We start from the raw sequence: 23561 nt of genomic DNA, 5'->3' as shown, positions 1-23561 counted from the left end.
AGAAGAGTGATGGATAGTTGTGTGCTTTGTTCCCGTTGCAGGACCTCCTGAAACACACTCCCAAAGACCACCCCGACTTCCCGCTGCTGCAGGATGCCCTCCGGATATCCCAGAACTTCCTGTCCAGCATCAATGAGGAGATCGACCCGCGGAGGACGGCAGTCACCACGCCGAAGGGAGAGGTGCGTAACATAAAGTTAACTAGATGGTGGGACTTGTAGTCAAGCCACTGATTGATGTGTGCATTTGCTGCAGCGTCAAACGTACAGAGAGCGGCTTGACCTTTCAGTCTGGGAGTGGAAGCACTAAGAGACCAGGCCCGGGAAAGGAAGCTGAGGTCAGCACTTCGAAGATAAGGCCGGTTCTCAGCGCGACCACTGCAAACTGCCTTTCTCTTTGCAAACTTCAGTCAGCAGGGCAGCTGCTCTCCTCTTCTCCTTTTTATAAATGCTTTGATCAAGCACATTTCTGTTCAAAGTTCCTTTTGATGTGCGAGTCACAGCGAATCCCAGCACTCGACAAGGAAATGTGCTATTTTAAGTTTTTTTTTTTTTTTTGTATCATCATTTTTCACTTCATCTTTCATTTGCAGGGAAAATGTCTCCGTCTGTCGCACTTCCAGTTTCATGGACTCATCCACTTCTTGCCTGGTCAAGATTAGTTTCTGAAGCGCAGTCTGTTCTTCCCAGAGAATGGTTGATAAACAGCGTAATGCACGGCTCATTCTGTGTTGGGTATCCGTGCATGTCAAGCAGAGCTGGTGGGAAGTTGCTCAGATATCCTAATGCCTGTCTTGCAGTCGCCTCTTCCTCATCCCAGAGGGATGCTGTGAGAGGGTAATTAAGATTCTGTGCGAGTCCCTTCTCTTTTAATGAGCTGTTAATAGCACTGTTTGTTGGAATTAAATACGGCCAAGCACAATGAGAAGAAGAACAGAAACTTGAGCTTCCTTCTCTGAGCTCAGCGTATTGGTTCTGAAAGCACGGGGCGGGGAGGGGCGCCAGTTCTGCTTGGCGCCTGTGTTAAACACACGGCTATCGAACACACCGGACCTGGGCCTGGGTCTGAAACTGGAACAGGAGGGGAGAGCTGCACAACTGCAGTCTTGAAGGGCTACGATGTCTCCTAGTTCGGGCTCTTGGTTATATAATTGCACCCCTGTCAGTAAGCTATCGAGGATTTAAAGAGATCCGTGGTGCATCCCGGGACAGGGGTTGGGTGGGCGCGAGCGAATTATATAAGCTGGCGGTGCCTGTGTTGACTGTCTCTCCTCCTTCCTTCAGGCTCGGCAGTTGGTGAAGGATGGCTTCCTGGTGGAGCTGTCTGAGGGCTCCAGGAAGCTACGCCACGTCTTCCTCTTCACCGACCTTCTGCTCTGTGCCAAGATGAAGAAGACCGCTGTGGGGTAGGTACCTGTGGCCGGGCAGTCGCTGTCACCTTTGGCATTTCATTAAACCCGACCTGTAACCTCTCCCTCAACCTCCTAGGTCTCCCACTTTCCATTCTTGCGGAAGAGAAATCACATCTGTCTTTTTACTACATGGTTGTTTCTCCGTTTATTCGGTCCCAGATGCTGATAAAGATGATTGAATTTAAGCCCCGGGTTATGTAGAAATTAGACACTGGGGACAGGGGACAAGGTGCTTCAGTCAGTGTGGTTAAAACAGCGCTGTGTGCTGCACATTTGATAGTGTGTGTGGATCTGAAGTATGCAAAGTATTTTGGGAATGCTGATGTGTTTTTCCATCAGCCTGATTGTGAGCTTTGCATTCTCCTCACAGCATTGACTCTCATGAATCTCATTTCATGTTGTGTGTATAGGCAGGAGCAGATCATATATCAATTGCACAGCGCCACCTTCCTGTAGGGAAACATTCAACCCAGTCCTCACGCCACGGGGGGCTGACACAAACACAGCCACACATTTACATGGTAAACAAACATAGTTAAATTCCAGGACTTTATAGATGCTTGTATGGCAACAACGAGAAAAATAAACCTTTAACCTGTTTGTTGTCTGTGTAAGGAAACGCAGATCTTGTCTAACATCTGCTGATCCTGCAGTCTTTAATTTTGTCCCATCTGACATTGCACTTCAAAAATACTGATCTAATCGTATCAACACATCTCGACTGTGCTAGTCCTCGGCCCGGCTCCGATTTAAAAATGAGGCTCAGTCGGCAAGATTCCTCACCTCCCCATAAAGAGATGATGACAACGTGCTGGCAGTCAGGTGAGCTAAATTCAGTGAAGTGTGAAAACACGTCCACTGCAGGTTGCGTGGAAACAGAGAGGATTCGTCTTGCAATGCAGCTTGATTAATTTCACCTCTCACAAGCTGCTGGCTCTCTAAACAATTACACTGGCGATGAAGCAGAGAGGAAGTGTGTGCTGTGCTCTTATTCTAACTGCACCTGTTTGTGTGAATTTGTTTCTCCAAGATAAGGAAATACCCAGCACCCTGTACGACTGAACACCCAGTACCAGAGTCCACAGGATGTCAAAGAGGGAGTGGATCAATCTGGAGTCGTTTTTGATTCCTGGGCAGTTACTCTGAAATGAAAATTGCAATAAAATGAGTTTGCATTTTGATAACGGATGGAAATTATGTCTCGGTCGGTCTGTCTTGTATCTCAGCTGTGCAGAAACGGCATGCTTCCCAATCTCTTTGAAACACACTGATTGTGTTCAGTAGATGTCTGAACGTGGTGCTTGATAACAGTAAGTCATGCTGGCAGGCTTAACATAAACCCCTGAGGAAGCACCCTGTGGATGCCCTGTCTTAAACGCCACCAATTAAGAAGCAGAAGAAGAAGCTATTACCATGGCCAGTCCTGCTCTGAGTAAAATATGACATATAGATGTATATCCTTTATGTGCACAGTTTCAAAAAAGAGAGAGGGCCGGGGGTGTTCGCTTTGTTTTGTGAAGGATAACATTTAAAAATCATAACAAAAGGCGCTTTTATTTCCCATGGAGATGAACGGTGCTTCTCATCCCAGGCAGTTCTTCCAACCAGCTGCTTACAAATGTGTTCCTAGACTTGATTTACTTTCTTTTAATGTTTATTTTACTTTTTGGGGGTTTGGGGACTCTGGGATCTCCTCTCATGTTGTTCACTTACATGTAGTTTGCATGGAGTCAGATCTAATATGTTGAGGAGCCATCAGAGTGACTCCTACAAAATCAATGGCCTGGATGCTGGCAGGCTTTCTCATTGATCCACACACCTCTGATCCCCCTCTGCAGTCATCGACACCCGCAATTGAGTAATTTCAGCAACAACGATCGTCACACTGGTGGCCTGAGATCCATCAAATCAATCTGTGTTGTTGCCACGAGCGCTCTGGTCGACACTAGAATCAGGGATGTGTAATCAATTTAGAAGCACAGCTGCACAAGTTCTGCTTCATGCAGACAAGCTGCTGATTGACTGCGTGTCCGTTTAAAATAATGTGGGTGTAGCTGTCTGTGCACATGGTCCTAAAGCAGAAATAACAGGACTGGTGTGGTAGGAAGTGCTTGGCTACAGTCTGGGCTCCTGTGAGCATCTGCCCTGGTGCCACAAGTTACAGAGGACATCTGGAAATGTTATTCATAGTCCTGTCTCTTGGCGTTTGTCTCTCTCCATCAACACTGACGATGAGATTGGATGAACTGCCTTTGATTCAGAGTGCACAGTACAAAGCTTTTGGTATCATCCTTTGTGTCTCATTTTAATAAAAAAATATATAAAGCCTCGTTTACATTGCGTTGTTAGACAACCCAACGAGGAAGTCCAATTATTTTCTCATTTTAAACATTGGAATAACTCTCTTCTGTATGCTATTATTTCTTCTCGGCAAATTAAAATCTTTCTTAATTAAAACCACACATCCAGCTGACTCTGAAATGCCACGGATCTGTTATCTGATTTAGCCTTCATTTTTGAATGAGGTATTTGGGATTGTTTGTTTTTATTCTTTTTTCCTCTGGTGCAGTTAATTACTTTGTTACTTAATTAATTTGTTAATTACCTTCAGTTCCTTCTGTTAATTTGGTTGTCCTATGCTTATTAACGCAAAATACATCAAATATTGAATGAGTCTGGTTTAGAAAATAATATAAATAAGCATGGCACATCATTTAACGGTCTGAAGGTCTGGTTCTGTTCTGAAGTCTGAATGCTTCGGCTTGGCTGACATTATTGTGCCAGAATCGGTTATTAACAGAAGAACGCTTTGGTAAACAAGTCTTGTGGTAAATTCTAATTATGCCAGATAATAGGAATTCTTAAATATGAAAAGAAGACAATATTCACATTAACAGCAACACACCCCAGTGCTGACAGAAATCTGTGGGAGTCGTGACCAGAGAGAGGAGAGAAGGCGCTCATTAATGCGGCGCAGAAGGGAGAGACGCCTCGAGGCGGAGAGAGTTAAAAGACAACCCGTCTGCAGGCAACGTGTTACAGAAGGAGAGCAGCAGAGGTCTCTCTCTCTCTTTCCCTCTCTCTCTCTCTCTGTCTCTCTCTCTCTCTCTCTCTCTCTCTCTCTCTCTCCTGACAGAATTAAACTCAAATGATTTAAAAATGAGCTGATGCTGTCTGACAGCCTGTTTATAATGGCAGAGTTCACCTTGCAGTGGAGGGCATTGTGTTTGGCTGTATTGTGGCACCACGCTGAGCTATAATATCTCTCTGCTATCAGTCTAGTGTCTAGTATGTCTGTATATATATGAAATATATATTTTTAAAACAATATAGTAAAAATACAAGTATAATAAAGTTGTAAGCCTTCACTTAATAGATGTACCCCTCCAATATTTATATTTAGACTGCTGTAACACTTACACATATGTTTCACGAGTAATTTGTGTATTAAATGCGGTAGTTTGTGCACCGTGTGTCAGAATGCTTTTGTAACATGATAAGATGTAGGAGCAATCAGCGATTTGAAAGCTGTGCAGGATGCAGCCTAACAGGAGATATTTCACTTGAAGAGGATTCATTCTTTGATGGCAACCAAGCATGAAATACAGCATCTGCTAAACTACTATTTAGATTTAAAGAAAAAATAAAATGTTATTGATCTAATGGTGTTCTAAACCTTTCTGAGGAAGAAATATTGTAAGTGAAATAACTGCATCTTTAGAGATCTACGCCATTGTGTCATTAATGCAGCCTGTTGTTTAACAAAAGAAAAAGATACGTGTGAGTGGCGGCACAGTGTGCAGATGAAACGACAGGCTTGAAAACACAAACAATGGCCGCCCCCTGTCGCTCTGAAGGAATGGCAGAGAGATGGTTTGTTTTCACCGTGCATCGTCTTCCAGCGGCAGATAGTTAATGAGCAGCACTTTCTAATCCCCCTCCAGCTCCACGAGGAAGAGAACATTATCTGCAATCTCTACAAAATATCAATCTTCATTTATTTTCAAAATGGGACACTGATGTGTATGTATTGGGTTTTTCTTTTTCCACTCTGGCTTAATTGTTACAGGGGATTAAAACGCTTTAGGACAGAGCCATGAAAGCTAATTCATAAACGCTTTGGGGAAATCTCGTTCAAATTGTAATAAGCAAGAGACTTTATAATTGTATTGCTGCTGAGCAGGTCTCTCCTCTTGCTGGGCTGTGCGGCTGTGTGTGACCCTGACAGAAATGCTGAACGCCTCTTTGGTTTAGTCCTAAGTGATAGCTGATAGACAATAATGTCAAATTCCCACCCCCCCAAAAAAAAAAGTTTCCCCTCTGTCACATGCCATCAATGTAACTGGGAATAGTAAAAAACCAGCAACCACCCCTTCACCATTAAAAATGTAAGAGTCTTAATATCCCTGGCACCTGCCACCTGGAGTGGGAAGGCTGGAGCAGACCAGCTGGGGTTTTGCTGCTTGTTTAGAGAACAGAGTTAGAAGAGGGGTGACCATGGGTGGCATTGGGAAGGTCCTTGTGTTGGCCAGCTGGCTTTGTTTTGGTGTACCGAGAGTCCCGGTGGATCAGCCGCTTTGTTTTCCTGTGGTTTGTGTATGACTTAGCAGCACAGGTAGCCTCCGGGCCTTCTGGGGAAAGGCTGTTGATTGGCTGTGCACTCACTGTCCCCTCCCTCCCTCTCGTTGTCCTCCAGGAAGCACCAGCAATACGACTGTAAGTGGTACATCCCCCTGGCCGACCTGGCCTTCATGACCGTGGACGACTCCGAATCCTGCCCGCACGTTCAGACCCTGTCGGAGGAGGAGATCGAGGAGATGAAGATGAAGATCTCTGTCATCAAGAGCGACATCCAGAAGGAGAAGGTATGGATAATCTTCTGTCGTTTTGTTCTCTGTTGCCTATTGCTCTGTGGTTCATCATCCTCGGTTGGGCCTTGCTCCCATGTCACATTTAACCTTAGGTGTCCCGTTGTCTACCTGGGACCTGTCACCTGTCTGGAAGCTGTTCTTCTCCTGAGTCCACCTCAGTGTGTGTGTCCACTCAGTCACTATAGGTCACTTTTCCAATGAACTTGAATCAAGGAGTTGTCCTTCTGAGCCTCACGCGATTAAAACGTGCAGCGTGCCTTCGATTCACCCGTCCCCGGGGACCCTCGCTGCTCTTCTTATTTATTTTCTGTTCTGCTTGCTTCCTGTTGTATAAATGATTATTTTCAGGCGACATTCATACCACGTCTGCTTTATTATTGTGATTATTGTTATGATTATCGTTGTTATTATTGGACCGAGAGAGTTCCTGTTAAAGCGATCATGCTGGAATTAGAGATTTTGTCTTCTACTTCAGCATGAGTCACGCATTGAAAAACATGGGCCGTGTCCACAGCGATTAATACTGGGGCAATCTGAAATAAAAATATCCGATAGCGATCTTTATATAAAAAGGTACCTGTGATTTAATTAAAACACAGACCTTGGGTTTGGGTTGCTGTGGATCTTCAGTAAGCCTGTGGAAATGGCCGCACTGGTGTAAAAGAGAAATACCTTTGAAGCACGTCATTTAATCTTCTGACTTTGGACGCTTTCCAGATAAAGCCCAATCCCGCTCCTGGCCGCGACTACAGACAGATCCGTGCTTTCTGTGCCGGGGAAGCATGAATTCCAATGAAGGGCTTTGTGTCAGTTCAGCTTTACGGGCAGAGAGGGATTAGGGCTGTGGCATCTCTCATGCGGAGCACGCAGGACGTGTGTGCAGGAGAAATGATTCCTCTTCACTCCCTTCTCTTAAAGCCTGTGTCTGGAGAGGCTGGGGGAATAATTTGGCAGAGGTGTATCAGTCCTACAGGGACACGTTTAAATGGGTGCTGATATGTTAGGAGGAGGTGCGAAGGAAACCCCCTACAGCACAGGAATTGAGCTGAATCAAACGTAGACTCGAATTAATAAAGTCGTCCACATCTGGAAACTGTCCGTCTGCGGTGTTCAGTCCGTAAACTATGAGTGGAAACATTACAATAACTGATCACTCTTAAAATAAATACCTCCATAAACACACTATGAAAAGATATTGCCCCGTTATGTGCATTCCAGGCGCAAGTGTAACCAGCGTTGTATGTTTACGAGGTTCTGTGTTTGTGCCGTATGATCGCTGCTTAAACCACCTTCCCAACGAAACAACACAACTCTCAATTTCCAGTTCAAGAGGCTGCAATCAAACTGGCATTTGCATTTATTTAATAGCACTTTCTTTATTAATGGTACTTAACAAAATCCGAAGGGCGAGCGTGTGATTTTTTTTTTTTTTAGTTTGTTTTTGCTACAATGTGGAGACACACGCTGTAGGCACATTATCTGCTGTGATTTATACCACGGATTCAGGACATTAGCATTAAGCAGCATGTTCATTGGGAGGAGTGGCGCGGCACACTGGGAAGCTGCACAGCACTCTGTGTGTCCTGCGATTTGGGGAAGTTGTTAATCTGTCAGGGTGTTTGTTTCAGGATCAGAGACGATCCGGAACACGATCTGGGGGCCTGCGTGTTGGTTCTCTCGTTAAACTCGTCACACTGCTGATTGTCCCAGCGGACAGTTATGATCTCCACAAGGCTGAGCTCTGTGTTTTCCCTCAGCCTGTCATCCCTAACATCGCCAGCCCGTGGTGGAGAGTTTGTAGTTTGTGTCCTGAACAGGCAGCTGACAGACATATTGCACATCGTGGAGACCGTGCAATTGTCATCAATTATTTCTCCACCCTCCAACCCCCTTCCCATTCTATTATTTATATCTGATTATAAAACAAATCCAGAGAAAAGACCGATCAAAAGAAACAAATTGCTGGAGCTTTTAAAGGATTTCTTTTTCAACTGTGCTAGAATGTCGTAGGATATGATTTACAGATAAGGCTAGATTTACCATTGACAAAGGAAGACCGTTTGGCCTCCAAGACCACTAGACTCCCGCGAAGAGCCGTGTCTTATCTCTTCTGTTCCTAAGAGGACAGAGGATTCTCGCTACGTGTGGAATTCCCCATTTGAATAAAATTAATTTGTATGCTTGAAATCCTCAGTAGTATTTAGAGCCAGTCTCTCACATTAAGAGCCCCCCGCATATCAAATCATTAGCATTTTATATCAGCTGCATCCGTTCAGCATGGTTACATTGTCAGAGGCGCATGAATAACTAATGGGTTTGAGGGAAGGACAACAAAGGAAATATCAAGTCAACATTAAATCAGCCTGAGTGTAATTTGAGCTACATAAATGAATCGCATAATTTGGGTTTTCCCGGTTTGAGGTACTAATGTAGACTAATCATCACTCATCACATAAACATTACATCTGCTCTGTGGATTAACTTGGCAAACACAAACAGATGAACATCAGCACTTGGGGATGACCCCTCTTTAGCTGAATTCAGTCTTTTGGGGCAGTTACCGCCCCATGTCTTGTGGTTTGGACGGGACCGTCTCTCTCTCTGCTGTCTGCCGGTGGGTCCACTAGAGCATCCGGCTGGGGGTTTAAGTGTTAAACGCTCAGTACTCTTGCCTCCACAGAAAGCGATGAAGTGTCAGAGCCGGGCGCTGGACCGACTGAGGAAGAAGATGAACGAGCAGGAGTCCTGCCTGCTGCTCCACTCGCCCACCATCCCCTTCAGGATCCACAACAAGCACGGAAAGGTACCGCCAGCGTCGGCACACGAGACGCTCTCCCCCGGGTCTCTCTCGCACCTTGTGCAGCGGTTATTCTTTGTGGTCGAGGCCTACAGGGAGTATTGGCGTAATGAGGCGATACACAGGCTTTCTCTCTGACCGGACAGGGGGGGTGCACTTCCTGTTGTGCCACAGAGAGAACCTAAACATCCCAGAGGGAAATAAAACCCAGCTACTCTACAGAGGCTTTTAGTTCCCATCATTGAAGAAAATGTCCTGGTTGTGCCACGTAGTCTCCCGTAGACCGAAATATGTATTTTTTACTGAATATTGTGTTATGTTAGTGTGTTAAGTGAGGAAGATGTATGTAGACCTTGGGAGGTTAAAATCCAGCCTTATCAATGCAAAACTTGACAGTTTCCTATCACATTAGTTAAAATGAATTGAAAGTAATGAGTTTAATTATATTCACTACATTCTCTATGGTACTCATAGCTGGCAAACCCGAGACACCCGTGAACGGCAACACAGAAGCAGTTTTATAAAATTGATTAAATGCTGCCCTCTACTGTGGGAATGTTGAAAGTTTGAGGAATGCGATCACCAGGATGCAAGAAGTAAATTGGTATTGGACAATTAATAGCTTCTCTGATAATTCCACAGAAGGGTTATGTGTCTGTGGCGGTGTAATTCATTCTGTGGCACATAAAAATGATGGCTAAACAGCCCTGTCCTTTTCAGACGTACCTGTTCCTGCTGTCCTCCGACTACGAGAGGTCAGAGTGGAGAGAGGCCATTCAAAAGCTGCAGAGGAAAGGTGAGACTGAAACCAGCAAACGTCATCTTAATTACTGAAGTGAAGTGAAAACAATAAAACTGTGAAGTGACTGAAGCTAGAGAGATTAACGTGGGTTCCTGCCTGTGTTTCCAGATCTACAGGCTTGTGTGCTGAGCTCGGTGGAGCTGCAGGTTCTCACCGGGTCCTGCTTCAAACTCAGGACCGTACACAACATCCCAGTCACCAGTAATAAAGACGGTGAGTGTTTATCTCCGTTTGCAAACAAACCGTCTGCAGATGCACCTCAGTATTTCAAGAAGAGAGCCACTAGGGGGAGGTAGAGTCAAATGGATACAGACAGTGATTTTACTTTCTTCGGAGGTAGTGATGTAGCTAGTAATAAACTACACAAGCCCCAGGTGACTTAGTGGGCGGGTCTTATTTCAAACATCCAGGCGTGCAGATATTCGTTATTAGATTTTTCTTCTCCTTTAGTGAAAGCATTTCACAGTCTCTAGCCCATTAACTGCGTCAGAGCAACGTTGTGGTTTTAAATATGAAGCCCGGACTCGTGTAATGTGCCGAGCAGACCTCCGTTCTGAGTCTCGCTGCTACCAGAGGTTATTTTCTCATTATATTTGGATGGAAACATTAAGCAGCTGTGAAAGCCATCTTGAAACACTTAAAACGCATGCTTGGATATTGTACGTCTTGCAATGAGATCTTTTTTTTAATCTGTTTTTAATGTAGCTACTGGAGTCTAATCTCTCCTGAGTTGTGAAGGTAGCTTTACTCTAATGCGGTTTCCCGTTTTTCATACCTGACGTTGAACTGTTTTATGGCATTAAGCACTGAAATGTCTTTTAAACCCAGTCAACAAACAGCAACACCAGGAAAAGTCCATTGTGTTGAAAACTGTTATCTGTATAGCCTCCTATATAATCCTTACATGTACTGTATAAAACAAGCACAGTGGAGCTGCAGGGAAGACGACACTTTCTGTTCAGTCAGAAGACTTCAGACCTGAGTTCTGCTCATACTTAAAATTTTGGAGAACTGACGCTGCGCCAACTCTATTCACAACATCAGGAGGAGGGCAGCCGTCTCCCTCTCTTACACGCCCAGGGGAGGAGTGTTCATCTGTCTTCTGCTCTCATAAAGCACTTCACTATATACCTGTCATTGCCCCTCGAATACATATTTCAAAAGCACCCCCCCCCCCGGTGTATAAGATCAGGAGAGAAATTAAAAGCAGCTGTTTTAGGAATGCCAGCCCTCAATGGCAGCCACTGCTGAAGGTTCCCATACATGTCTTTTCTGATTTTTTTTCCTCTTTCGCTTGACAGAACAGATTCTTTAAGGTTTCGTTGTGAGTGAAGCTGATGATAAAAAATGTGGCGCAGCCGCTGGGATTGAAACCAGAGGATGGACGATTTAAATAATTAAATGTGTTTGAAAAATCTGTCACAAAAAAATGAAAGGGAATGTAGGCTTGCCTTTGTAGTTTGTTAATGTATAAATATATGTTATTGTAAATCTGTTTAGTTCCTATGATTAATGTACATTACTGGCGGGAAAAAAAAGCCGAGTACAGCGTTGTGTGAGTTGGACTGAAACATAACCTTTGTGATTTAACGTCTCTAGGAGGTGGGGACTTATTTGATCCGTATCTGCAGGAAATCTGTGTTGAAAGGCCTTTTTCTAAATGAATTCTCACGGGGTGAAAATTATTATCACGTATCACTCTGGAATGAACTGAACTCTGTGCCGTTTGAAGACTGGGCGAAAAACACAGACAGTATTGATGGCCGATCTGACTTCTGAACTCCCGTGGGGATCCTGGTTCTGGCCAGTAATGGTCTCCCCTGAGGGCAAGGCATCCTTCACTGCCTTTCATTCCCTACCTGGGGTGTTGGCATGAAAGATCATAGAGCCCGTATCGATTCTTGTTGCCGTAATCCTTGTTTATGGATCAGAATCACCCCCCTATCACCGCTGCATTGTTCAGCTCAGGAATTACACAGCAACCTCTTGACTTTCTTGTCTGGATTCATCTTCATCCCAAGGTATAATCCTTTCAGAGAGTCTTCTCTCATTCTCCAGTCCAGAGTTCCTGGTTCCCCTTTCCATCACACGTTCCCCTCACGCACGGCACAGTGTAGGAAGACAAACCGCTGTCCACAGCTCTCCGCCTGGGTCCACCTGCGCTTTTGTGTGAGATTGTTTCCTCGATTCTGGCACTCGATTAAAAGATCAGGGGAAGTATCAGTTTCTGAACTGCAGTTTGGTTTATTTAAACTGAAAGGTGATATTTGCTCTGGTTCCTCACAAACAGACGAATACAACAGAAACCTGTTGGGCCCGCAGGTTTTTGACAGGGGTCTTTCAAGGCCACCCAGATACCGGTCTCTGGACAGCGCTGAGCCGGATAACTCCAGGAAGTGTTTATAATTGGGGCAGACACTCTTGGCAAAGGTCTCGCTGCTATATTCTGAATTCAGATGAAAAATGCAGTTTAGATGTGTTTCACTAAACAGATGACGCAGCTGCTCCTTAGTGGGGGGGTGTCAGTGCAGTGCAGGACTGGCCAGAATCAGGTTAGTCTCTGTAAGAGTAAATACGTTTAAGAAAGCTGCAGCTTTGTTAAGATAACCTCGTGGGGTTCGTATCATGCGCTATGAATCAGACAGTCTGACGTCTGGATGGATCTGTGGTGATCTGATGTTCTCCACATTTGAGAGACCGGCGTTGCATCCTGTTTCTCCTGCTCAGCGTAGGGACAGGAGCCCGCCAGGGGAGGACAGCGCCAGGATAAATAAAGAGAGAATAAGTGTAAACAAGGCAACCAGAACTACATTTTTAAAATGAACAGATATTTATTATACAGGCGGTCTACACTGCTTCCCCACTCCCATGTCAAAGAGCCAGAGTGGACGGAGGCCACCCAGGAACGCAGGGGGGATTCATCAGTTTAGTGTTGTCTCAAAAGACACACATGTGCAGCACCGGCCGCTTCCTGTACATCTATCAAGATCTGATGTTGGGGGGAAGGGAGCCCAGCTTACAGAAACGTGTGTGTGTGCGTGTGTGTGCGTGTGTGTGTGTGTATGTATGTGTATGTGTGGGTGAGTGTGTTGCCAAACAAGCTCATTGCTGTAGCTATTCCTATGTATTGCGGTGGAGGTTTAGAGGAATAGATCATTTATCTTTTTCAGTTTCTAATTCCTACTCACTTCCTGTGTTACTCCTCAAGACGCATTTAATACTCTAAGTAGTTTTAGAATACCTTATTTTCTCACAGGAATGGCATTATTCTGTGCATCACGATCACTTCACAAGGTCCGTCTGTCCACACATGAACGTTACAGTCCCGGACACACGCCCTCATCTTCTGCTCTCGCTCAGCTAAGTGGCAGGGCAGGAAACTGCTATTGTCAGTTAAATATTACTTGGGGAATCATTGTCGCCTTAAGAAGACACATACCCAGCCCTTGATTGGTCAAAGCAGTGAGATGCAAGCGCACACCCCCTCCTGACCAGCCCTGTAGGTGGAGTAATGGTGACAGTGGATCTGAATGAGTACGAAGCCGAATTTGGTGCTTCGCGGGTCTCGCAGAATCCGATCTCCTTCATCTGAGTGACTCTCCCTCGGTCTTTGGTCTGTGCTGTATGGTGTTTGATTACTGCACTGAAATGAAAAGAAAGAACAGAAAAAAATGTACTTCCAGTCCCCCCAATCATCATCCATATGGTTTGTGTTTAGTTGGAATTTCAGACCAAACGAGATGGTAGTGGGGTGTGTGTGTGTCTGCATGGGTGTGTGTGTGGATGTTTTAGGTTACAGAACTGCTCTTTTTATTAGTGACTTTTTCTTCTTGAGATGTTTGTTTTCGCTCTGCGTAAATATGTATGTGTGTATATAAATATTTTGTTTATGGGTGTCGTTCTCTTGCTTGTGTTTCAGATGAAGAATCTCCCGGGCTCTACGGCTTCCTCCATGTTATTGTCCACTCCGCCACGGGGTTCAAGGAATCGGCCAGTAAGTGAAGCATCGCATTCCTCAGTTAAAAGGATTTCCTTCTGCAGTGCAGGGGAACGACAGAGCTGAGCCCCTTTCACTCTGAATTTGTTTAATATACGTGTATCAGGCCCCAAACCAGGCATGCTTGTGTCTGAGGTAGTGATCGGCCACTGATGGCCTGTTTGTGATGAGCAGGAACTGATGAAGAGCACAGGATTGGTGCCACAGTAATGCCCACAGTGGCAGTGGACCTCCTGTAAGCATCCTGAAGCTGAATTTGTCAATGGGTCTATAAAACTGGTACCAAGAAAGGGCACAACCTCTGGTCGAAATGGCAAATAAGTTAAATGGTGATAAATTACCAAATTGATCCTGTAAAGCTACCCTTTGAGATAATTTGCAGCAGACTGTGCATTTTGCATATTTGTGTCATCAGAATGCAATACTCCCATGATGCAATTGGAGCTAGATACTGTACCGAGAGGATGAGGAGTCACATGTACTGTTAGCTCTTCTGGAGGCCAAGCTCTCATTGTTACCGGTAGCATGAGGTGTCTCCTTCTCAGTCCACCAATCAAATATATTTTATATAGTGCCTTTCATGCCAGAGCATCCCAAAGTGCTTCACATCAACAATAAATTAACAATACAAGAAAGTAAACATTCATAATTAACAGTCAATATGAGCTACCTAACAATACGGCATATCTTAAGCATGACAAATTACACATCGGACATCTCTTTGGGTCTGAACGTATTCATTGCAGCGCTGCCTTCCCTCCGGTGATCCAGTGCGCACCAGCAGCTGCCTGTAGGAACATGTCCCGGTTTCTGCCTCCCTCGTGCCTGTCTTCAGTCGTCAGCCGCACTGGCACAGAGACCCGGCCTTCGCCACGGACACATGCTAACAGTTACACATCGTCACCTTTTACAGCTGAAATCGGAGAAATTTTACAAAACGCTACAGCATGTTTGCGTCGCCTCCATTTCCTTAGGAAAACCCCAGCCTTGTTAAAGTGCGCCGATTATTTCTGAGATGGAAATTGAGTTTAATGTACACTTGGAGTGTTTTTTTTCTGGTTGCAGTTCTGCATATGGTTTGTATTAATTATTAATTAGGTATGAGCTTTGAGGCATGGCAGCCGTTACACCTCATCTGTCACCAATTTGAATAATTATTTCATTTCATGAGCTTTGCAGACTTTAAAGAAAACTTTCAAAAAAAAAATAATCGGAGTATTTTCCCTTCAGATCCAGGTAGTGTCTATTTTAAGAGCGCGACACGAAACAATCACTGTAAACAGCTTCCGAGACCAGACGGAGACGGGAGTCACACAGGAGCTGCGAATTCCCATTTCTTCATTGCGAGTTTAAAACAAACGTGTAATAAAATGAACAATGTTCCTGAGTCAGTAAGAGATACTTGGAGGCGTTACAAGTGTCTGGGGCTGTTCAAGCTGGCAACTTCCTGTCAATGTTCCGCCCGTATAAAAGTGTAGGAAGACGGAAGTGCGCGAGTGGGCTGCGCAGGGAGGTGAAAGGGAGAAAGCAAAGTAACAATGCATTGGTTTATCGGACATTGTGAATGTGGAATATGATCCCAGGATGTCATATCTGGTTTTGAAGTTCCCTGGCAGCTCAACTGATGAAAGCTGAGAACCGCTCTGAATTTTTTTCAACAGGGGGGAAAAAACACACCAAAACTTGACTTGACTTGACTGTTTATTAGCAGCACAGCATCGTCCCCCATGTCTCTAACCATATTTTCATTTCCTAACTCTTCAGGGTCACATTTGCTCTCGTTTTACATCGGAATTTAATCAGCAGTGATTGTTGTTGGTGGAAGCTGAAACCATAGCACCCTGACCTGGTCTGTGAGCGTCTTACTGGTATCTTCTGAGCTGCTGGGAATTTTTTGGTGGTAGAGGAAGTGATTAATCACGGCCTACGTTCTGGTCAAGCTTCTATTTTTTATTGTTATTATCATTCCTACTGATAATATATGCAGAGAAAGTCTTCTGCTGAATGGCTGTCCATATGACCACATGAGATGCCTCAGCTCTGTAGTGAGGGCCTATAAATGATCTCGTGGAATTGACTGAGCTGAAGGGAAACATCCTTCTGGATTTACAGCTGTGCCGGGTGACTTTGATCGTCCTTTTACTGGTGTCGGTGGCCCCGTATTCATTATTAACGTCTGGGAGGCCTTGTTTTATTTTTTTAATGCAAAGGTATCTCCCTTAACAGAACACACACACACATATAAAACATGGACTAGCTGAGCCGGGCATGTTGGCTTTTTATGGCTTAAATTATGGAGAGGAATGAGAAATGGAGTCCTAAGTGTTCCAGGCCGCCCATTCAATCATCTTTCACTCCATTGGTCACATGGTTCTGGTCTGGCTGAGTGCTGGCAGGTGATCATTCATTTCTTCTTCACGTTTTTTGTTATTTTCTGTCCTCTGCAGTTCATTCCCTTTCTATCAGCCCTCATGCGGCTACAACAGCACCCCCACAATGTCCCTCCCTACGTTTCCCAAGTGGCTGTTACAGAGATTAGATTCAGCCCGAGCCATTTCCTGCCACCTCCAGCTTCCTCTCCTCAAAGCTGCCCAACGAGAAGCTGCCAAGCTGCCACACTGCATCGCCCCACCTCAGACCCAAGGGCCTGTTGCTACCCCTGACCGACAGCCAAGTCCCTCGCTCAGATACCTCATTTACATCAATTATAAGATCACCTCGTGAATTAGGGCAGTTAAAAGACTTGTCCTACTTTGCTCCGTGCCAGCTTTGCCGTCTTGTTTGCCCCACTTCTGTGTGAATCTCGCTGTAGATCACTGTAGAAGTCGTCAGTGAATGAAAGCTGTGGGGTGGATTTTGAGATAATATTGACACAGGTGTGAGCAACTTCCATTAGTTGTAAAACAATTACAATAGTAACTTGACAAAGTCCCTCTGTGCTCAGAACGAATGTGATAAATTTGACTGGTTTTAAAAATACAGCGATGGAACTTACAGGGGAAGTTCAACTTCCTAAGTAGAGCGTCCTTGAAGCCGAGACCCTGCTGTTCATCGTGAGCAATGATGTGTTGCTCTGGTATTAGCCTACGTAAACTATGAAGACAGATTGAATGTGCCGAAATATGAACTACCTCTGGGGAAACTTTTTCATAGCTAATCTAGCTTTTCAAACAACACTTCTGTGTGCCGTGACATGTCCTGCACTGGTATGCACTCAGTCGGCTCTGGCTTGGGGCCGCAGGACGCTGACGGCACACAGAGCTCCTCTATCAGCAGAGTTATGTTGTCAATAGCATTTTAATCTGTGTGACGGTGGTACCTCGTTTCGACACGATTTTAAATCCAAGTTAATATTACACTTGTGGTCTCTTCGGTCGTTTTGAGTCACTTTGAAAGGTTCTGGCGTATTCTTGGATATGAGGAAGTGTTGCTCATTTGAAAAGAGTTAAATTAGGAGAGGCTTTAAAAGAATAAAAGCCAACCAGTTTAGTCATACTGGGATTTCACTGGCAGTCGTGGATGACCGTCTAACATTGCCTCATGGTGTTTCAACAGATCTCTCAGTGCTGTTGACTCATCAGATATCTTACTGGCTTTAGACTTTCACAGCCATGAATAATATATTTACTGTTACTGTTCTATCCCTGCTATGAACCCAGTCCAACCTGAACATGCTTCACATTTTAAATAATCGCCTGCAGCCTCACACAGTAATAACCATAATTACTTATATAGTTAGCAGTGGGAATTGAGTTATTACAAGAGCAAAAAATATTATCTGAGTGGTAACTTTCCACATTACTTTCCCTTTATCACTCCAAGTGTGATCTACAGCCCTGGTAACCATTTGTACGTGCCTGTAGGAGTTTACTCCATGTATAGCCGGTCCTGTAATGAGACATCTACTGAAGGTCAAAGGAGTGTATCGCAAAGTTATCCATCATCCTGCCATATGTCTGCCAAGAAACAGGTTTTCACTCTCAATGCCTGAGAGTTGCTTTTAGGCATGTGGGAAACAGTGTGAGGTATACATGAATACATGCATAAATAAATAAACAGTACAAAAAGCTGCCTTGGTTAGGTTATTTACTGGGGTATGGACTACAGAGAAAGGGTCCTTTGCGCACCGGGCCGTGCTTCTGGACAGGAGACAGGGCTCCCAATCATTTCTTGAGTGCAGACTGGGCCTTGCCATGCTCAGATTGCAGTCCAGTCATTGAGCTATTGGTAATTGCCAATTTGGGGTGGTGTTGGGGTTAGGCACCTTCTAATGGCACCTCCGATTGTATCTCCGCAGACCTGTACTGCACTCTGGAGGTCGACTCCTTCGGGTACTTCGTCAGCAAAGCCAAGACCAGGGTGTTCCGCGACACGATGGAACCGCAGTGGAACGAGGTGAGTGGACACGGCTGACCCGTCCATCCCGGCGCTCAGGACATGGTGTCCCCGCAGCTCAGCTCAGTGTGAGGGGCTGTACTTGCCTTTAACACCAGACACGATGGCGCTCACATTCAAAAATGCCTGTACTGTAGCCAGGAGAGTTTGGTGTTGCTACACTTTTAGTTTTTGATTTCTCTACATTTCTTTAACAGTACAGATGCCAGTTAGCATGTACATGTGTACGTTCAATTACACCAATTACCGCAACCTGCTCGCGTACATGATAGATCTGGTTCAGTAGCGTCTACGTGCAGACAAGGATCAAGGGCCTGTTGGAGTCAATCTTAATGTGTCCTTCCTTCCTTCCCTAACGCTTTGCCTCCCGTCTGCCAGGAGTTTGAGATCGAGCTGGAGGGCTCCCAGTGTTTACGGATCCTGTGTTATGAGAAGTGCTACGACAAGACCAAACTCAACAAGGACGACAACGAGATCGTGGACAAGATCATGGGCAAGGGGCAGGTGCAGGTAAGGCGATGGCATTACTGGAGATTGCATACGTGCTGACTGCTTATTTTATGGTTTCCCTAACCAGGCTGCACTCCTCTATTTTCCATCAATCCATTTATATAGAGAGATGTAAGAAAAGTGTAAAGAGGTGACTCTCAGATGGTAGAAGACGAGAGAAGCACTGACAATGTAATGTGGTTCCATTAATAATTTCGTACAAGTCGATAAAAGACTAAGTTGATTTTTATTTATCTGCGCTATGCTCTTAGTCGGTCGTGACCTGAAATCGTGCCAAGATTCTGTGTTTTAAGAGACTTCTTTATATGCCCAAAAGTAAACCTACTTTATAATACAGGAAAGATCTTTTATAGACAGGTGGGGCTTTCATTTCGCTGCCTGCTCTGCAGCTCCTGTTCACGGAAAGGGCTTTCTGGCAGATTAAGATGAAGTCATCTTCCTGAGAGTTTGCAGCCGAATCTCTCCTTTATGAATTAATTAATCTTTACTGCAGCATCTTCCCTGCCTGTGATTCATGCGCAGGCCGGTGGATTAGGGATGATGATAGTCATTCTTCTCTGAGTTGCCTTGTCCCAATTCTACTGCACTACACAATGTGAGAACCAGTGTCTCTGGCAGTCACCTGTATTATTAATGCGCTGCTTTGTTAAACAGGGCGTCTTCTGCTGCAGAACGATCTCGATCCCTCGCTTCCAGTCGGATGTGCATCCGGTGCAGTGGCTCTGGTCGTTTGCATTGCCATTGCCGTGGGAGTCATGTTTGCATATTTGTTCCCATTCAGTTGTTTGTGCGAGTTTGATTGCAGTCCACACGCCCACACAGGCGGACGGATGAAACTCGACACGCGGGCCACGCCGTGTCCCTCGGAACAGCGCAGAGGGATTGGGTGTTAGTATCTGGACTGGAATATTTGTTTTCGCTGTGTTTGTTTCGTTTTGAAGCCTCCTGCCTTCCTTCATTAGGCGCTCACATGAACGACGGAGGAAGGATGAGTGTTGGCCGGGTGTCTTCCCCAGTGCCCACTGAGCCCGTTGTGGACTGTGGAAGTGGGGCTTAATGGTCATGGGATTGTGGCCAGGGTAGCTGGGCTGGAGTGGGGCAGGTTGTACGTGAATCATGTATTTTCTTTTCTTTATACCGCACCTGCATTCGAATCCTCAGAGCTCTACGGTCACTCAAGAGAAAATGAACATAAATACTTCCCTTCCTATAAGAGAGTTGTTTCAGTCAGGCCTGGCTGCAGATTTCACTGGGAGCATTGTGGGGGGGGGCAGTGTTTCAGTCACTAAATGACTTCTTTCCATTTGGCACTGCCATGAAGGAATGTGTGTCCTTAATAGGCTGCTAAAATGGAGGGAACGCGGTGGGTTTTCCAGTGATACAGGCAGAATCCCCCCCCCAGACCCTGATGGAGGTGGGGCTCGGCCCTGGGAACCAGACCCTGACCCTGTCCTGGCGGTGTGGACTTTGTGGAAGAGCTGAAAGACAAGGACAGACTGAGGAGGAGCATCAGACAAGTCTTTCTGAAAAGTCGGTGGAAATAATAGTGTCAATAACAAATCTGGACAGAGAAAGATGGTTTCTGAGATCATAGATGTATGTGTTCGAGTCATTTGTTTACTCGTGTAAGTTGAGTTAAAGAAGTTAGCCATTTCATAATCTAAAAGGAAGCAGTTTGTCTCCAGGCGTTTCACCTGTTGGGCAGTTTACTCGCCATTACATTTTAATCCCCATCGGCTTTGAAGCAATCAGTTTTGTGTCCAGATGAAGTGCGTTCCGCTCCTTTTCTTCTCACTGAGAGCTGAAGAGCAGATTACATAACCAGGCCGCGCTGTTCGCCGAGAACATCGAGTGCTGTACTGCGGTGTGGGACATTGTGTGGGCAGCCGGCATTGTGTTGCCTTGCGCTCTGCTGTTTATGTTGACATCTATGATCAACTGCCTGCAGGCAGTAATGGATTTTATAAACACTTAAACTTCTGGAAAATATTATCTCTGAAAAAATTTGTTTCATTATTACATAATGGCCTCGATGTTGCTCGCTGGCACGTTTTAAAAAGGAAAAAGGGAAGTGAAGTGACATCCATGTTCAACAGCACAGGCACCGCATTGCTGTGGGGCTGAGCATCTGTTTTTTTTTTTTTTTTCTCTCTTTCTTTGAAGACTTGATTTAATGAGTCATGCACCCCAGGGCAAAGTGAAGAGTTGGGGGAGAGAAGAGGAACACGCTTTGAGAAACGTGCTCCCTCTCCCTCCCTCTGCCACAACTTTTCCTGCACTTTAAAGTGGGTCAGTCATGCCAAAAAAAGGGACGCCGTAGCTTTAAGGAGCCCACAGTTGCCAAATGCATACCTCCGCCTTTAGACTTGTTCTTGGAGTGAATTTGTTTTCTTTAGTCGTCGAGCCCCCTGGAACCAGCTCAGTGTTTTGCCTTTCATCCCCTGGGAGAGTTTATTTAAGTGGACTTTAAAATATAAAAAAGTCCTTAAATGGAAAAAATATATAAATATAAGTCACATTTTTTTCCATTGTTATTATTTGCAACGTCAGTAAAGCCGAAATGAACGCACCACATTTAATGACGGTTCGGTGTGTTCTGGTCCTAATGAGACAATTGGGAATTTCCTACCAGGCACAGAGGCAATGTAAAGCCAGGAATTTACAGAAGAGCAGAAATTGCAGCCAACAGGCCCTCCATGAGACATTTTAAATTGCTACAAAAACACGAGAGCGCAAAAGACTGCAGCATAAACCATTGCCAGCTCTATGGAGATGTCCATAAATACCCCCCTACACATTTACAACCAAACAATACCCCTGATTAGTAGCCAACTTTAGAACTCTTAAATTCTATACAAAATCATTGCGTGGCCCCTTGTTTTTGACGTGAATGGGACTGCGCTGCTACGCAAAATAAAATGCTTCATTCCAGACAGAGCCGCCCCCGCCGGGGGTCTAGAATGGCTTAAGCCTTTTTAATGATCGTGATAAATTGCAGATAATTTTTTGGGTTGTCTTCCTGTAGGTCCCACTGAAGGCAGTTCATGTTCACTTGCGAGTTTATAGTGAATTAAGGAACATTAAAAGATCTTTGTCTATATGTATGGGAAGGGAGGGGTTAAAAAAAAATATCCCCTTTGTGACTTTGGCACAAAACACAAACATCTACATGTACAGCTTTGCCAAAGTGTTACATTAAGTATTTCAATTCATTTTCTGCAATATTGCATCTAGTTTTTTTCAGTTCTGCCCCCTAGGCTATTAATTTTGCACTTACACACAGGTCTGACCTTGAGACTCAACCCGTGACCCCCCAGGTCAGACCGGTAAGCCTCAATTAAGACTAATGCTGGCGATGCTTTTTTTTATGATTGGTCAAAGAGACTAAGATGAACGTTCCGAGCCAGCCGAGACGTATGTTCAACAGGAGTCCACCTCTGATGGCTGCCTTCAAAGCAAACTGTCCTCACTCAGGATATGTTCAACAGATAAAAGCGCGCCATTCCCTTTAATGTAGGACTCCACTGGGATCTTTCCCTTTTTGGATGTTTCTGTGGCTCTAGATATTTCTTTTATTGATGTTCTTGTCCTCAGAGAACCCATGTTTTCTTATCCTGCTTTGGTAGCTCAGCTCGCCTGTGATGGCGGTTGAACGTGTGCGATCAGAGAGGAAATGGCGACTGAAGGGGATTTTGATGGTTTGATACCTTTGACTCTGCTAAAGACTGTCCCCTCAACTTTGGCCCTGCAGGTTCGCATGAGAGGTAGTCACGTGTGCAGAACACATCCAGGCCAGGAGAGATTGTTGTGTTTGCTCCAGGCACTTGTAGTCCTGATTCAGACCCGTACATCACTTGTTGATAGTTGACATTTTTAGGCGGCAGATTAGAGAAGAAAACAAAATATCTTTGATACGTGTGGAAATGTCTGATCCAGCGCTCACAGTATGCCCAGGAGAGCTGTGGGTTTCAGCGCAGCCCATGAGAAAGTCTGTTCAGCCCATTTTCCTTGGTGATCCGCTGTGTGTGGGGCCGTACCTCGCGGGCAGTGGATTGGTTCGTATCCCTGAACTGACCCAGACTGTCGGCCCAAATGCTGATAGGGGGCTTTGTAACGCTGGCTGAGCGTAGAACTTGGACACAGACAGATTTGTGCAGCCATCACCAAATAAAACAATTCAGATCAGCGCTGTTTGTTGGTTTACAGACACAGGATCCTGTCCAAACAGTGTCGGCGTCCTGATGATGTACCCTCCGCAGTGTCTCCTATCTGGGACTGTTTCAGAGGCTCAGCTAAGATGCTCAGTATAAAATATTTAAGGTTTTAAGGTATTTAAGGACTCGTCGATACCGCAGAGTGTCCTTATCATTGATTCCTTGTCGCAGGTCCCCCCAGGCTTTGAGATGGGTGTTTGCAGGCCGTGTTGTAAGGAGGCCAGTTCTGTGTCAGTGGGTGGGTTGGCACTTGGGGTGCTATGGGGGTGTGCAGACTGGGCAGTAGTACTCGGTTTTCTGAGTAACATCACATTTCTTAGAATTAAATTTTCCTACAATTTCACAGATTTTAATAAAGCATAAAACAACATTGGGTGAACAGCGTGCCTCCTTGAATTCTGCAGTTTTCTAGGTAAGACTGTAGACTGCCCAACGAAAACAGAAGAAGCCACAGCAGAAAATCACGCACACGCACTGAAAAAACACAACACGCACTCACACGTTATGTTCCTGGCACAGTTAGAGCACATCACAGCATTAGAATAAAGGTACCATAAAATCAGA

At 45.0% G+C, this 23561-nt stretch overlaps 1 protein-coding gene across 3 annotated transcripts in view; it reads left to right on the top strand.

Annotated features, from left to right (window-relative positions):
• The window catches only part of abr (ABR activator of RhoGEF and GTPase), a 133446-nt gene that overhangs the window by 75037 nt on the left and 34848 nt on the right, over positions 1 to 23561 (top strand). For all 3 annotated transcript variants that reach the window (XM_066696195.1, XM_066696196.1, XM_066696197.1), the window contains exons 8-16: positions 42 to 182; positions 1284 to 1405; positions 6108 to 6276; positions 8963 to 9085; positions 9800 to 9875; positions 9990 to 10094; positions 13801 to 13875; positions 18176 to 18273; positions 18652 to 18783. In XM_066696195.1, coding sequence (XP_066552292.1) covers positions 42 to 182; positions 1284 to 1405; positions 6108 to 6276; positions 8963 to 9085; positions 9800 to 9875; positions 9990 to 10094; positions 13801 to 13875; positions 18176 to 18273; positions 18652 to 18783 — 1041 coding nt within the window. The remainder of the gene's footprint in view (positions 1 to 41; positions 183 to 1283; positions 1406 to 6107; positions 6277 to 8962; positions 9086 to 9799; positions 9876 to 9989; positions 10095 to 13800; positions 13876 to 18175; positions 18274 to 18651; positions 18784 to 23561) is intronic.

The sequence above is a fragment of the Amia ocellicauda genome, chromosome 22, assembly GCF_036373705.1.
Source record: "Amia ocellicauda isolate fAmiCal2 chromosome 22, fAmiCal2.hap1, whole genome shotgun sequence".
NCBI lineage: Eukaryota > Metazoa > Chordata > Actinopteri > Amiiformes > Amiidae > Amia > Amia ocellicauda.
The sequence above is the reverse complement of the archived record's forward strand: the minus strand, read 5'-3'. Positions and strand labels throughout refer to the sequence as shown.